The 17,769-nt window shown below is 34.2% G+C and overlaps 1 protein-coding gene across 2 annotated transcripts in view; it reads left to right on the forward strand.

Moving 5' to 3' along the window:
• Positions 1 to 434: 434 nt before the first annotated feature.
• The window catches only part of LOC117317923, a 33,895-nt gene continuing 16,560 nt past the window's right edge, over positions 435 to 17,769 (forward strand). For both annotated transcript variants that reach the window (XM_033872891.1, XM_033872892.1), the window contains exon 1: positions 435 to 601. In XM_033872891.1, coding sequence (XP_033728782.1) covers positions 542 to 601 — 60 coding nt within the window. In that variant the 5' untranslated portion in view covers positions 435 to 541. The remainder of the gene's footprint in view (positions 602 to 17,769) is intronic.

Consider the following 17,769-nt stretch of genomic DNA (forward strand, 5'->3'; position numbering starts at 1 on the left):
CACGGGAGTGAGTTGGCAACTCTGAATAAACCGTGTTTAGATTCGACCTATTATGACTATTGTAGAGAACATCGACACAAATATAAAGACGTAGGACACTACACTACATAAGCACACGAACATATACGAAGATAAGCATACATTAGTCCGGAATTGGAAGAAGACGACGACGACTCGATAGCACGCGAAATTCGTCTGCTTCTCGAGCCCCCTATATCCCCAAAGATAAGAACAGGACCTAGCATAGATATTTAAATGATCCATTGAATTGATAGAATGTCTCTTATACTCATCATTCATCGTCTAGGTAACGTTGGTTTACGTATGTGATCGACCGATTTTGCGACAGAGTATTCTTTTTTATGCATATTATTTTATTTTGTGTTAACTAAGCGGCCCAAGTCTAATCAAAATACTAAAGGTCAAAGGTGAAGTTTACACTGGCTGTCACTTGAGCCGGTGAACGAGAAACATGTATTTGTACAGGGAAATATTGGCAGATAAAATATAGAGTGACAGTGCAAATAATGGCGATTTAGAAATGGTACGAACAAAAACAATGGATTCTCTTTTGAACTCAAAAAGAAAAATGGAAAAAAGGGTAAGTAAAATTTATCGAAAACATCGAATGCGTGATGTTACGTCAAAGATGGCGTAATATTTGATTCTGAGCAGCTGATCGCTGAAAGGTATCGACGAAGATGATTTTATGTTGATATCATTCAAATCTAACGCACGATTACCAACATATCTGTTAATAATGTGTATTGTGCTGGGATGGATGCTGTAGACAATGTAAAGTGGTTATGTCGCAGCCGGCAGGGGGGCGGTGTCTGACCCTGTTCTTACAGTAACGTTACTCAAGAAGACATATTACTACCATCATAAAGATCCGTGTACTGTATCATGCGTGAGAATTTACCTTTTATGCATGAAAATGTTTAATGTATCCAATATATCCTGTCTATGCAATGCGCTATATATGCTTTAACTTAAGCACTTGATAAAAATGTTATTGATAAATTATCTGTTCTATCATGATCACCCACCATGGTTTTTCATACTACCGACGCAAAAATACAATTTTGACATTTTTATTAGATATAACTATAGCCGTATAACATTGTGCTGATGAATTTCTTCTGGAAGGTATATATATATCATAAATTGTTAACATAATTTTTAACGCATATATATGTATATATAAATCAAAATATACTTTATTTCCCATGCAAATAAAAATATTTGATTGTATAATGCTGTGCAAATTCAGGAAATGAATTTTGGAGGGGAACATTTCATAGTATACTTGTGAAATATTTAAGACAACAGATCAGATCCATATGAGTCTGTTATCAATCGTTAAATTTCTGAATGTATCTACCGATAAACCCATGTTTGGTAATTAGCCAATGCAATCCCCTCAATAACCTCAAAGCCAAGGGTCTTCATATTGACCCAGGATAATGCTTGGAAGAAGGACTACCAAGTTAGTTCAAATGAATAACCAATACATGACCTATTTTCAAGTTCAGAGTGACCAAATGTGATAAAATCTTTTAACAACTTCACAATTATCAAGACCCCCAGCGTCACCGTATCGGCCAATAGCATGGAGCTGGCTACCAAGTTTGTTCATATGAATGACCTTGTACTACTTTCAAAGGTCACAGTGAAAAAATGTATACGAATCTTTAAACGGCTTCATCTCAATAACCATAGTGACCAAGGCCAAGATATGGTGTCCAATAGCATGTTGGGATGAAGGACTATCAAGTTTGTTCAAATGAATAACCTTGACTTTCTTTCAAGGTCAAAGGGGTAAAACGTATTCTAAATTTTTAAACAATTTCTTCACAATATGCAAGAGACTCAGAGTCAAGATTAATATGGAGCTTGTAGCATGCTGAGAGTAATTGCCACCAAGTTTGTTGTAATGAATTAACTTGACATTCTTTCAGATTCAGATCTATAGATCAAATGAGTTATAAGGAGTGAATGCTTATATGAAGGGTACAAATTTATGTTTATAGATGGAAAAAAAATTCTACTCTTAAATATGAATGAAGAGTTAATTAGCTTAGCATCTTTATAATTCATCTAGATATTAACTCTAGATTTAGTAGCAGGTGAATGATAACATCCCATCAGGCTTCTTTTGTTGAACTTATTTGACAGAATATCATCTAGTTCTACTATATATGCTAATGATACTGTCATTTTTGCAAAAAAATGCAACAGAAATCATTTACTGTTTTTAAGAGTATTGTATAGAATGGAAACTATAAGTAACACAGCAAAAACAAATGTAGTAATTTTGTTATCAAAGTCTTACAGGTAATTCAAATTTGTATATTTGATAAAGAAATAACTTGGACTGACCTTTTCTAAAAGAAAATGTTTTTCAATAGCTAAAAAACGTATTGAAGATCAAGCTACCAATTTCATTGATATTGTTATATGGCTGTGAAATATGGGGTTACAATTTTTTTTATGTTTTTAAAACAAAGTACCCATAGAGTTCCTCCACTGTTCTCGTGATAAGACAAGTGGGTAAATTGTGGTGTGACCTGTGGGTAAATTGTGTTGTGACCTGTGGGTAGCTTGTGTTGTGACCGTGGGTAGCTTGAGTTGTGACTTGTGGGTAAATTGTGTTGTGACCGGTGGGTAAATTGTGTTGTGACTAGTTGGTAAATTGTGTTGTGACAGTGGGTAAATTGTGTTGTGACCAGTGGGTAGCTTGTGTTGTGACTGTTGGGTAAATTGTGTTATGACTGTTGGGTAAATTGTGTTGTGACCGGTGGGTAAATTGTGTTGTGACCAGTGGGTAACTTGTGTTGTGACCTGTGGGTAAATTGTGTTGTGACCGGTGGGTAACTTGTGTTGTGACCGGTGGGTAAATTGTGTTTTGACCTGTGGTAGCTTGTGTTGTGACCGATGGGTAACTTGTGTTGTGACCAGTGGTGGGTAGCTTGTGTTGTGACCGTTGGGTAAATTGTGTTGTGAATGTATGTGACAAATTGATTTCCCTTGGTAAAAACGGGAATTGTAACACTCTAAGAGTAAATCTAGTTTTTAATAATGGGAGATTTTGTATTTGTCAATAAATCATAGCAAAAACTTCATTATTTTACTTTAAACAAATATGGACATGTCTGATCACCTTAAATCTTATCAAACTTTAAAATTGTAGAATATGTACTTCATGCCCTTAGTTTCCATGGTTTTAACACAGTGGCAGTTTCCATACAAAACTGAAAGTTCTATATGTATATATACCTATAAGACTTGTAGATTTCCTGTGGTGATAGAGGTAAGGATTTTTACTGGCTCTAAAAACCACACATGCATTTTCATATCTATCATTATATCAGTTTTTAAATACCCTGTATTTACATTTTGTAAAATGAGCAGTATGGTAGATGTCCTCTAGGTACGATAGGTTTAAATCATTTAGGTTTTAATGTACTGTTAAATATGCTGGTTGTTTGGATTATTAAATTTATATGTCTTATATTATCATTCAACTTTTTCATACTGAAATTTTCAAAGACATGAGAATTATCTTATTAACCATGAGTTATATAGTTTTATTTTTTTGGTGATTAATTTATTGTAACTTAATCAGCTTCCTTTCACTTTATGCTGACATTGGATAGGGAGTTGACAGGATATATACATGTACATGTAGTTTTCTCTCTGCAGATGCTGGAAACCTGTATATTATGTTTATGTTCAATCTTAGGAAATCTAAATGGCAATTTTTTGTTATTCATTTCAAACATTAGTGAATTCAGCATTCTTAAGTTTATAAGATACATAGTTATAAATATAATTATTGGAACAGATTGTGAAATTAAGACTTATCTGATTTGAAGTTCAGATGGTACAATGGACTCGTTAGTTCTATAAAAAAAGGGAGGCTCACAAGATCAGGCAGGTTGCCTACAATCAGGATTAAACAGTAAACCTGACCAGCTTTCACCATTGAAAGATTTCCAGTATGACAGCATTCATACCGTTAAATGGAGATAAAACATTTGATATTTTGGATGTTAAAGGACCAATTAACTTCCGGTGATTTAATTTGTATACCATGATATGGGGATATAATGATGCCATACATGTATGATCATGTGTCTGCCAATGGACCAGAAGTTACATATAATGTACAGCTTTTGTGTAATTCCTTCAAAGGGTTGGATACATATACTCATATACTACCAATATATATTTTTTTATGTGACCAGGAAGTTAAATTTTTTGAATCATTAAGAAATGGATCCCATGCATGTCTATAGTCAAGAGTAAAATTGAGTTAATTGATAAGAAATATAATCCATACAAACACATTTTAGGTGTTCAATTAAAACCATTCTTTAAAAAGGAAAAACAGAAAAAAATATTTTTGATTTGATTTCTACTAGATTAATAACTTGTTTTCAGATTAAAAAAGTATGTAAATATCAATCTATTTCATATTTACTTGTATAAAATATGGCTCACAAAACCTGTACAATACACACATCATAAATCAATATTCTAATCTTGTTGACCTGAATATAAGTGTACAAGCTTTAAGCAGCAGATTTGTTTTGGCAGAAAACTGAGTTTAAAAAAAACTGTGATTTGATATTGTGTTAAGGAAATCCAAACCATTTCAGCTTAGTCACCAAACACCTATTGAAATACTTTATTGGGCATGACAGACGTTAACACCTATTGTCATACTTTATTGACAGACGTTAACACCTATTGTAATACTTTATTGACAGACGTTAACACCTATTGTAATACTTTATTGACAGACGTTAACACCTATTGTAATACTTTATTGACAGACGTTAACACCTATTGTCATACTTTATTGACAGACGTTAACACCTATTGTAATACTTTATTGACAGACGTTAACACCTATTGTAATACTTTATTGACAGACGTTAACACCTATTGTAATACTTTATTGACGGACGTTAACACCTATTGTAATACTTTAATGACGGACATTAACACCTATTGTAATACTTTATTGACAGACGTTAACACCTACTATCATACTTTATTGACAGACGTTAACACCTATTGTCATACTTTATTGACAGACGTTAACACCTATTGTCATACTTTATTGACAGACTTTAACACCTATTGTAATACTTTATTGACAGACGTTAACACCTATTGTAATATTGACAGACGTTAACACCTATTGTAATACTTTATTGACAGACGTTAACACCTATTGTAATACTTTATTGACAGACGTTAACACCTATTGTCATACTTTATTGACAGACGTTAACACCTATTGTAATATTGACAGACGTTAACACCTATTGTAATACTTTATTGACAGACGTTAACACCTATTGTAATACTTTATTGACAGACGTTAACACCTATTGTAATATTGAAAGACGTTAACACCTATTGTCATACTTTATTGACAGACGTTAACACCTATTGTAATACTTTATTGACAGACGTTAACACCTATTGTCATACTTTATTGACAGACGTTAACACCTATTGTCATACTTTATTGACAGATGTTAACACCTATTGTCATACTTTATTGACAGACGTTAACACCTATTGTAATACTTTATTGACAGACGTTAACACCTATTGTAATACTTTATTGACAGACGTTAACACCTATTGTAATACTTTATTGACAGACGTTAACACCTATTGTCATACTTTATTGACAGACGTTAACACCTATTGTCATATTTTATTGACAGACGTTAACACCTATTGTCATATTTTATTGACAGACGTTAACACCTATTGTCATACTTTATTGACAGACGTTAACACCTATTGTCATATTTTATTGACAGACGTTAACACCTATTGTAATACTTTATTGACAGACGTTAACACCTATTGTAATACTTTATTGACAGACGTTGAAAAAAGGAAAAAAAATTAAAATTACAATTTTTTTTTTTTTATATTACACATGCAACCTAAATAGGTTTAACAGATCATCAGTCAATTTTGAAAAGGGAGGTTATGAAGGGAAAATCACACTCTTTTTTCTAATTGTCTCCCAAGCAAAGTGATTTGTTGTGTTGAAAATATTGTTAATTTTCATGTAAACCGGTCCCTCTGTGGGTTGGGTTATTTACTCCCAGTGTAGAGTAAGACCAGCTTCTGTTTGTGTCTGATTATGGTTGTAGTGGAGGGGTCTATTACAGGATATGTACGGTAAGACTGGACTGTATTTGTATTTGGATTATGGTTGTAGTTGAGGGGTCCATTACAGGATATGTACGGTAAGACCGGACTGTATTTGTGTCTGACTATGGTTGTAGTGGAGGGGTCCATTACAGGATATGTACGGTAAGACCGGACTGTATTTGTGTCTGATTATGGTTGTAGTGGAGTGGAGGAGTCCGATCCATTACAGGATATGTACGGTAAGACTGGGCTGTATTTGTGTCTGATTATGGTTGTAGTGGAGGGGTCCTTAACAAGATATGTACGGTAAGACCGGACTGTATTTGTGTCTGATTATGGTTGTAGTGGAGGAGTCCGATCCATTACAGGATATGTACGGTAAGACTGGACTGTATTTCTGTCTGATTATGGTTGTAGTTGAGGGGTCCTTAACAAGATTGGTACGGTAAGACCGGACTGTATTTGTGTCTGGTTATGGTTAAAGTGGGTTCATCACAAAAAATTTACAGTAAGACCAGCCTGTATTTGTATTTGGATTATGGTTGTAGTGGCGGGTTCATTACAGGATATGTACGGTAAGACCGGACTGTATTTATGTCTGATTATGGTTGTAGTGGAGGGGTCCATTACAGGATATGTACGGTAAGACCGGACTGTATTTGTGTCTGGTTTTGGTTAAAGTGGGTTCATCACAAAAAATTTACAGTAAGACCAGCCTGTATTTGTATTTGGATTATGGTTGTAGTGGCGGGTTCATTACAGGATATGTACGGTAAGACGGCCTGTATTTGTATTGGATGGTTGTAGTAGTGAGTCCATTACAGGATATGTACGGTAAGACCGGACTGTATTTGTGCCTGATTATGGTTGTAGTTGAGGGGTCCATTACAGTATATGTACGGTCTTTACCAGCCTGTATTTGTATTGGATGGTTGTAGTGGAGGGGTCCATTATACGATATGTACGGTAAGACCAGCCTGTATTTGTATTGGATGGTTGTAGTGGAGGGGTCCATTACAGGATATGTACAGTCTTTACCGGCCTTTATTTGTATTGGATGGTTGTAGTAGGGAGTCCATTACAGGATATGTACGGTAAGACTGGCCTGTATTTCTGTCTGATTATGGTTGTAGTTGAGGGGTCCATTACAGGATATGTACGGTAAGACCGGCCTGTATTTGTAATGGATGGTTGTAGTAGGGAGTCCATTACAGGATATGTACGGTAAGACTGGGCTGTATTTGTGTCTGATTATGGTTGTAGTTGAGGGGTCCATTACAGGATATGTACGGTAAGACCGGCCTGTATTTGTATTGGATGGTTGTAGTGGAGGGGTCTATTACAGGATATGTACAGTAAGACCGGACTGTATTTGTATTGGATGGTTGTAGTAGGGAGTCCATTACAGCTAGGATATGTACCGTAGATCTTGACCCTCCAATATTTATCTTGTTGTTGGGTTATATAAAAGACCTTACTGCTTCTGTTTCCTCTGTGTATAAGTACTGTGTAATCACTTTAGAACGAACAAATCTGTTCAGGTCTTTTTTTTTTTTAAATATACATACTTTGTACAGTCAATATATCCAAAATAAACAAGGGCTGCATATTTTATTTAGATATCAAGTCCGACTTTAAAACTGACAAACAAAATGAGATTACCATGGCCAAAATGAAGAAGCTCTGTAGTTAACTTATTTTGCCTTCCCTTTATTTACAGTGAATATTTATTTAATGCACATTTATTTTTAAAGATAACATAAAGACATCAAAATATGATGTGTGGTATTATATTAACCTGATGACTTTTCATATTGATTATCACATCAATATTTTGTAGAACTAATTAAAGTTCAATAAAGGTAACATTATATTATAGAGCAAAGTTCAGCTCTTTGGTGCTGTTATCTAAAAAACAAAATGAATAGTTATTGCCACATGCTTGACAAACTGTGATTCAGAATTGAATTCTAGGGAAGTTCTAATCTTGAATGCTGTTGTTTAAAACAAAATAATAAAAAATACGCTATTGAATATTTACCACATGCATGGAGAATGAAGAACGCCGGGATTGAATGGAGAGTGAGAGAGGCTTTATATTTTCTCATTGATTGACCAAGTGAGTGAAGTGTTTTAAATACTAGTTTGTCATCACGCCCCAACATGTATGTTAGTATAACCTGATACTAGGTCTAGAATCTTCTCCATTTCTTAAACGGTGTTAGGTTACATAGCTGTATGTAGGTGTATCTAGTACTTCAGGTATTGAATCAGGGACTTATACCTACATAAACACAGTCACATAATTATATATATAATATACAGGACAGTTTTCTGTGACCTACATCTATTCAAAACATTAAGTTTTTTATCAGTTTTTGTCTGCATTATATGTATCAGTGGAAAAACTTTTCTGCATGAATATCTGATTGATGGTGCAACAATTAAGATACTGCTGCACAACATTTAAACTGTTAGATTTAGACAGTTTTAACCTCGTGTAAACTGTTAGATTTAGACAGTTTTAACCTCGTGTAAACTGTTAGATTTAGACAGTTTTAACCTCGTGTAAACTGTTAGATTTAGACAGTTTTGTTAGATTTAGACAGTTTTAACCTCGTGTAAACTGTTAGATTTAGACAGTTTTAACCTCGTGTAAACTGTTAGATTTAGACAGTTTTAACCTCATGTAAACTGTTAGATTTAGACAGCTTTAACCTCGTGTAAATAATGCTTAGCTGCAGTTGAATATAAATACACAGTATATAAATTTAAGGTAAAAAAAAGATAACTCCATAAAAAATCATTGACAAACAATTAACATTAGTTCTGTCACAGATTTGATTTTACAGATTCTAAAATACAGGCCATATTTAATTTTGTTAATATTCTGTACAGTAAACTCATTTTGGTAAGATTTCTTACAATTATCTTTAAGCAGTACACCTTTTTTTTGTTTCAGTGTGTTTTTTTTTCTTAGTTCATTTGGTCAGCTGTAGTAAGATAACATTTGGCAGAGAACTACAACACAGTGAGATGTTGGCTTGGTTAATTATGTTATCAGCTATTCTGGTGTAGTAGACTTTGTATAATACTCTTATCTGTATTTGTTCAGGTAAAGAATCCTTATGGTGATGTAGGACATTGTAACACAGTGCTCTGTATCAGTTTTTACAATTAGATAAACACAATTATGTATACCTATACCACTGGTGATGTCTACAACTTTGTCATCATGTGAAACTGTTTACTTATTGATATCCTACCACATTGTACTGTGGTTTGATACATGTAGACAGGATCTCTGTGTTTCCGTGTAGGTTTACATGTTATCCGGGTATGTTAATGTTCACACTCTGTTTAACACAAGTGTTACCTATGCATTTACATCAGAAACACCCATAAAAGATGAATTTAAAATTCATGTCATGAAATAATTTCAAAATTTAAACAAAAATTATTTCATTATCAAGTAAAAATCTTAGGTGTATACTAAACTTGTGCCTAAACTAGAAGCGTTATCACTTCTAAGGGTTTTATTGACTAAGTGTTATAATTGATAGTTACGCATGTCACTTGACTGTGACTGTGACACTTAGTGATATATTACAAAACAGATTTTATGAATTTTAAATTGGGATATTAACAAATTTTGAAGATACACAAGATGGCAGATACATAGATATCAACATAGAGATAACTGAGAATTATTAAATCAAGCCACGCTAAGTTGAAACTTTTTAAGGGAAAAACCTCAGTAAAACATTATTTTGTGTTGAAGTGTTAAGTCACAGATATGTGACACTGTTCCCCCCAGCTCTGTAGAATCTCCATCACGGCTTAAACTGCCTGTAAATCCATTAGATCTAAAATTTTAGAATTTTAAAGTTGTCTCATTTGTACTGTAGTGTCTACATTGTAGTTCAGTACTGTGCTGCAGCCTATAATAAATAACTATTAATACAGATGAAAACTTCATTAATATTGTTACAGATGAAAACTTCATTAATATTGTTACAGATGAAAGCTTAATTAATATTGTTACAGATGAAAGCTTAATTAATATTGTTACAGATGAAAGCTTCATTAATATTGTTACAGATGATGAAAGCTTAATTAATATTGTTACAGATGAAAGCTTAATTAATATTGTTACAGATAAAAGATTAACTAAAAAAAATAGCTTTACCTTTTTTAATAATGTATAATGTTCGGCTGAAGTCCTGTATAAAATTATTTTCTTTAGTAACTTTTGACAAGATATGCCATACACTTTTAAGACATTAAATCCTCATCATGCAGATTTGAAATTAAGGAAACACTGAGTTTTGTCATACAGGAATCTGTACCTAAGTGTACCTAATACCTAAGTGTACCTGACCTAAGTGTACCTAATACCTAAATGTACCTTATACCTAAGTGTATACATGTACCTAATACCTAATTTTACCTGATCTAAGTGTACCTGACCTAAATGTACCTAATACCTCAATGTACCTTATACCTAAGTGTACCTACTAGCTAATTTTACCTGATCTAAGTGTACCTTACCTTAGTGTTCCTTACATAAGTGTACCTAATACCTAATTTTACCTGATCTAAGTGTACCTAATACCTAAGTGGACATTATACCTAGATATAAATACCTACTAGCTAATTTTACCTGATCTAAGTGTACCTAATACCTAAATGTACCTGACCTAAGTGTACCCTATACCTAAGTGTACCTAATACCTAAGTGTACCTAAAACCTAAGTGTACCTAAAACCTAAGTGTACCTAATACCTAAGTGTACCTAATTCCTAAGTGTACCTAATTCCTAATTGTACCTTATACCTAAGTGTACATTCTACCTAAATATACCTAATACCTAAGTGTACCTAATACCTAAATATACCTAATACCTAAGGTTACCTAATACCTAAGGTTACCTAATACCTAAGGTTACCTAATACCTAAGTGTACCTAATACCCAAGTGTACCTAATACCTAAGTGTACATTATGCCTAAGTGTACCTAATACCTAAGTGTATCTAATACCTAAGTGTACCTAATACCTAAGTGTACCTAATACCTAAGTGTACCTAATACCTAAGTGTACCTAATACCCAAGTGTACCTAATACCTAAGTGTACATTATACCTAAGTGTACCTAATACCCAAGTGTACCTAATACCTAAGTGTACATTATACCTAAGTGTACCTAATACCTAAGCGTACCTAATACCTAAGTGTACCTAATACCTAAGTGTACCTAAAACCTAAGTGTACATTATACCTAAGTGTACCTTATTTCTAAGTGTACCTCATACCTAAGTGTACATAATACCTAAGTGTACCTTTTTCTAAGTGTACCTAATACCTTAGTGTACCTGACCTAATTAAATGTACCTAATACCTAAGTGAACCTAATACCTAAGTGTACCTAATACCTAAGTGTCCCTAATACCTGAGTGTACCTAATACCTAAGTGTACCTAATACCTAAGTGTATCCTACAACTTAGTGTACCTAATGCCTAAGTGTACCTAATACCCAAGTGTACATTATACCTAAGTGTAACTAATACATAAGTGTACCTTATACCAAAGTGTACCTAATGCCTAAGTGTACATTATACCTAAGTGTACATTATACCTAAGTGTACATTATACCTAAGTGTACCTAATACCTAAGTGTATCTAATACCTAAGTGTACCTAATACCTAAGTGTACCTAATACCTAAGTGTATCTAATACCTAAGTGTACCTAATACCTAAGTGTATCTAATACCTGAGTGTACCTAATACCTGAGTGTACCTTATACCTAAGTGTATCTAATACCTAAGTGTACCTAATACCTAAGTGTACATTATACCTAAGTGTACCTAATGCCTAAGTGTACATTACACCTAAGTGTACATTATACCTAAGTGTACATTATACCTAAGTGTACCTAATACATAAGTGTACCTAATACCCAAGTGTACCTAATACCTAAGTGTACCTAATACCTAAGTGTACCTAATACCTAAGTGTACATTATACCTAAGTGTACCTAATACCTAAGTGTACATTATACCTAAGTGTACCTAATACCCAAGTGTACCTAATACCTAAGTGTACCTAATACATAAGTGTACCTAATACATAAGTGTACCTAATACCTAAGTGTACATTATACCTAAGTGTACCTAATACCTAAGTGTACATTATACCTAAGTGTACCTAATACCTAAGTGTACCTAATACCTAAGTGTACCTAATACCCAAGTGTACCTAATACCTAAGTGTACCTTATACCAAAGTGTACCTAATACCTAAGTGTACTTTATACCTAAGTGTACCCAATACCTAAGTGTACCTAATACCTAAGTGTACCTAATATCTAAGTGTATACATTATACCTAAGTGTACATTATACCTATGTGTATCTAATACGTAAGTGTACTTAATACCTGAGTGTACATTATACCTAAGTGTACCTAATACCTAAGTGTACCTAATACCTAAGTGTACATTATACCTAAGTGTACCTAATACCTAAGTGTACCTAATACCTAAGTGTACCTAATACCTAAGTGTACCTAATACATAAGTGTACCTAATACCCAAGTGTACCTAATACCTAAGTGTACCTAATACATAAGTGTACCTAATACCTAAGTGTACCTAATACCTAAGTGTACATTATACCTAAGTGTACCTAATACCTAAGTGTACATTATACCTAAGTGTACCTAATACCTAAGTGTACCTTATACCAAAGTGTACCTAATACCTAAGTGTACTTTATACCTAAGTGTACCCAATACCTAAGTGTACCTAATACCTAAGTGTACCTAATATCTAAGTGTATACATTATACCTAAGTGTACATTATACCTATGTGTATCTAATACGTAAGTGTACCTAATACCTGAGTGTACATTATACCTAAGTGTACCTAATACCTAAGTGTACCTAATACCTAAGTGTACATTATACCTAAGTGTACCTAATACCTAAGTGTACATTATACCTAAGTTTACATTATACCTAAGTGTACCTAATACCTAAGTGTACCTAATACCTAAGTGTACATTATACCTAAGTGTACCTAATATCTAAGTGTACCTAATACATAAGTGTACCTAATACATAAGTGTACCTAATATCTAAGTGTACCTAATACCTAAGTGTACCTAATACCTAAGTGTACCTAATACCTAAGTGTACCTAATATCTAAGTGTATACATTATACCTAAGTGTACATTATACCTATGTGTATCTAATACGTAAGTGTACCTAATACCTGAGTGTACATTATACCTAAGTGTACCTAATACCTAAGTGTACATTATACCTAAGTGTATAGATATCTAAGTGTATCTAATACTTAAGTGTACCTAATACCTGAGTGTACCTAATACCTAAGTGTACATTATACCTAAGTGTATCTAATATCTAAGTGTATCTAATACCTAAGTGAACCTAATACCTAAGTGTACCTAATACCTAAGTGTATCTAATACGTAAGTGTACCTAATACCTGATTGTACATTATACCTAAGTGTACCTAATATCTAAGTGTACCTAATATCTAAGTGTATACATTATACCTAAGTGTACCTAATACCTAAGTGTACCTAATATCTAAGTGTACCTTATATCTAAGTGTACCTAATACCTAAGTGTACCTTACAACTTAGTGTACCTAATACCTAAGTGTACCTAATACCCAAGTGTACATTATACCTAAGTGTACCTAATACCTGAGTGTACATTATACCTAAGTGTACATGATACCTAAGTGTACCTAATATCTAAGTGTACATTATACCTAAGTGTACCTAATACCTAAGTGTACCTTATATCTAAGTGTACATTATACCTAAGTGTACCTTGTAGTTTTACTACTTTGTTCTAAATTAACTGAGGTATAATGAATTTTTTTAACTTCAAAGTAATATTTGACTATCTATTTACAGATTGATAAGTTAGGTTAAGCATTAAATTTAAGCGTATTTTTGATGAAAATCTTATTTCCCCAGTTTTTTAATGCAATAAAAATTGTTATACTCAATACCTTCCTTGATTTGCTAGAGTATCCTTTTCCATGCTGACCTACATTCACTGGGTATCGTGTAGTGTACTGCTTGTTTTCTGTAATATATTTTGGAACAAGTTTGTGTCAATCAAAAGAGTTTTCAGTATGATACTATTAGTCTAAATAGGTAAGATGTATTTGATTTGATAACATATTTGAAAATGGATTTTTAAATGAGATCAGACAGAGGTTTCAGACCTATGGTTTAACTATATAGCTAATTCAGTAAAGCCATGCTGATGGCCTGGAGCTATCATGACTTAACAAAGTTTGACACGGAGACTCAAACATCTAAGTAGATGTTATGATCAAATTGATCCATACATATATACCTTGTATTATTTATACATTCTAATATTGATTGATTTATTTTTTTGTTAAAATGTACTGAATTAACAAATCTAAATTTCTTAATAATTTAATGTAGGATAAATGAAAAAAGTCACACTCCTCTTAAATGCTTGATTGTAAAATTCACTATTCTGTATACAAGTGTACAGAATCAGTGTTTTATTATAGAAGATATTGATGGACGCTGGCGTGTGCAACAGTGTCTTATAATCTACCAAACACCAGTATATGTTAACATATACAAATTAATCAGATTGAAATATTTCTAAGTACAGTTTATATTTCAGGGTCTGTAAATTAAACTTAAATAAAAGTATAATTATGTGTGTATTAACATATATATATTTTTAAAATGTGTGGTAAAACTGTCAAAAATAAAATGGTTTGGTCTGATCCACCAATAAAGATTTCGTTCCTTATTGGATATTGTTATGTGTACCTCACATACACCGGGACATTTACCCCATGGTGTTGATGTTTGTATACAATCTGATACATCACCAGTGTACATATACAACAGGCGTTCTGCATTATCATACAGCTATTTAATGGACTTTGAATGTCTAACAAATTTACCTGCCTGATATGTGTATATACCTGTACTGTATCACACCTGGGCAACACGGTTTTCACCTGGTCACCATGGCAACAAAAACAAGCATCAATTATTGGTTACAGCTTACAATTGTTACAGTAAGCTGTCACCTAATAACAATATTTAATCATTTATGACAGTTATAATTGTACTATATATCCGTGATATAAAAATAAGGTTGCCATGGTATATCCCCCGAACTGATGTGTGGTGACATGGTGGTAGGCTGTGAACTGATGTGTAGGTGACATGGGGGTAGGCTGTGAACTGATGTGTAGGTGACATGGGGGTAGGCTGTGAACTGATGTGTAGATATGATAGGTGGTAGGTTGTGAACTGATGTATAGATATAATAGGTGGTAGGTTGTGATTAACTGATGTGACTAGATATGATAGGTGGTAGGCTGTGAACTGATGTGTAGGTGACATGGTGGTAGGCTGTGAACTGATGTGTAGATATGTGGGTGTTAGGCTGTGAACTGATGTGTAGGTATGATAGGTGGAAGGTTGTGAACTGATGTGTAGGTATGATAGGTGGTAGGCTGTGAACTGATGTGACTAGATATGATATAGGTGGTAGGTTGTGAACTGATGTGTAGATATGATAGGTGGTAGGTTGTGAACTGATGTGACTAGATATGATATAGGTGGTAGGCTGTGAACTGATGTGTAGATATGATAGGTGGTAGGTTGTGAACTGATGTGTAGATATGATAGGTGGTAGGTTGTGAACTGGTGTGTAGATATAATAGGTGGTAGGCTGTGAACTGGTGTGTAGATATAATAGGTGGTAGGCTGTGAACTGATGTGTAGGTGACATGGTGGTAGGCTGTGAACTGATGTGTAGGTGACATGGGGATAGGCTGTGAACTGATGTGTAGGTATGATAGGTGGTAGGTTGTGAACTGATGTGTAGATATGATAGGTGGTAGGTTGTGAACTGATGGGTAGATATGATAGGTGGTAGGCTGTGAACTGATGTGTAGATATAATAGGTGGTAGGTTGTGAACTGATGGGTAGATATGATTTAGGTGGTAATCTTTATCATAAAAGTTACTTAGGATTTACATTTGATATCAATGCTGTTCATTCAAATTAGGAAATATGTGTATTTTTTTACAACATTTGGTATAATCTATTTTAATTTTGGTCTAAATTTGGCATTTGGGGATAGATTTTAGTTTCTAATTATCAATTATACATGTCTACTTGTAAGTTGTAGTATATAAGAGTTCAGGTGTGGATAAGTAATTAAGCATCTATTTGCAAAGAACATCCCCAAAACATGTGATTGCCATGTGGAGAGCTCCAATGAAGTTTTGTTGACTAATTGGAGATGGTGTATAAACTGCAGACTTTATACCCCTGTTCCCTCCGTGTCACATATTTATGGGTCATTAACTTCTTAACTTGCATTCGTTGACAGTACTTAATGATGGCGTCAGTTGCTCAGTGTTGGGTTTAGTGTTGAAAGCCTTCATTAGCCTTAGCCAAGACCTAATTAGTTATATAGGATACCAGCAGTAATGTGAGGTTAGATCTTCCACACTTGGTGATCTGACTTCCGGGGTACAAAGTCAATATGGTTTTACCACGAAGAACCATAAATTGTGAAATGGAGCCTATCAGTTAATGTTCTCTTGACTTTTAATGTAAGATTTCAGTACTAGTTAGTAATAACAGAATGAGAGGATATTTCTGAAGTTATGGTAAAATATTGGACAACTGAAGTAAGAGGGGCAAAGTTTGACACTCAGTAGAGGGGTAACTTTTGACACAGTAGGGGGGCAAAGTTTGACACAGTAAGGGGGGGGGCAAAGTTTGACACAGTAGAGGGGTAACGTTTGACACAGTAGGGGGGCAAAGTTTGACACTCAGTAGAGGGGTAACGTTTGACACAGTAGGGGGGCAAAGTTTGACACTCAGTAGAGGGGTAACGTTTGACACAGTAGACCCAATAAAGTTTTTCACAGTAGAGGGGCATGGTTTGACACAGCAGGGGGGGGGGGGGGGGGGGGGGGGGGGGGGGGGGGGCAAAGTTTGACACAGTAGACCCAACAAAGTTTGTTACAGGAGAGGGGCAAAGTTTGACAAAGAAGGGGGAAAGTTTGACAAAGAAGGGGGAAAAGTTTGACATAGTACAGTGATAGTATTCAACTGTATAGGGATAAAATTTGAAATAGACTTTTGAATTGACAAATTTCAGAAGGGTAGAACTTTACATTAAAGGGCCAAAGTTTGAGACAGTAGATCTAGATGGCCAAAGTTGACACAGTAGATGGCCAAAGTTGACACAGTAGATGGCCAAAGTTGACACAGTAGATGGCCAAAGTTGACACAGTAGATGGCCAAAGTTGACACAATAGAAGGGTAAAGTTGACACAATAGATGGCCAAAGTTGACACAGTAGATGGCCAAAGTTGGCACAATAGATGGCCAAAGTTGACACAGTAGATGGCCAAAGTTGACACAGTAGATGGCCAAAGTTGGCACAATAGAAGGGTAAAGTTGACACAATAGAAGGGTAAAGTTGACACAATAGATGGCCAAAGTTGACACAA

This window comes from Pecten maximus, chromosome 19 (genome assembly GCF_902652985.1).
Source record: "Pecten maximus chromosome 19, xPecMax1.1, whole genome shotgun sequence".
Taxonomy (NCBI): Eukaryota; Metazoa; Mollusca; class Bivalvia; order Pectinida; family Pectinidae; genus Pecten; species Pecten maximus.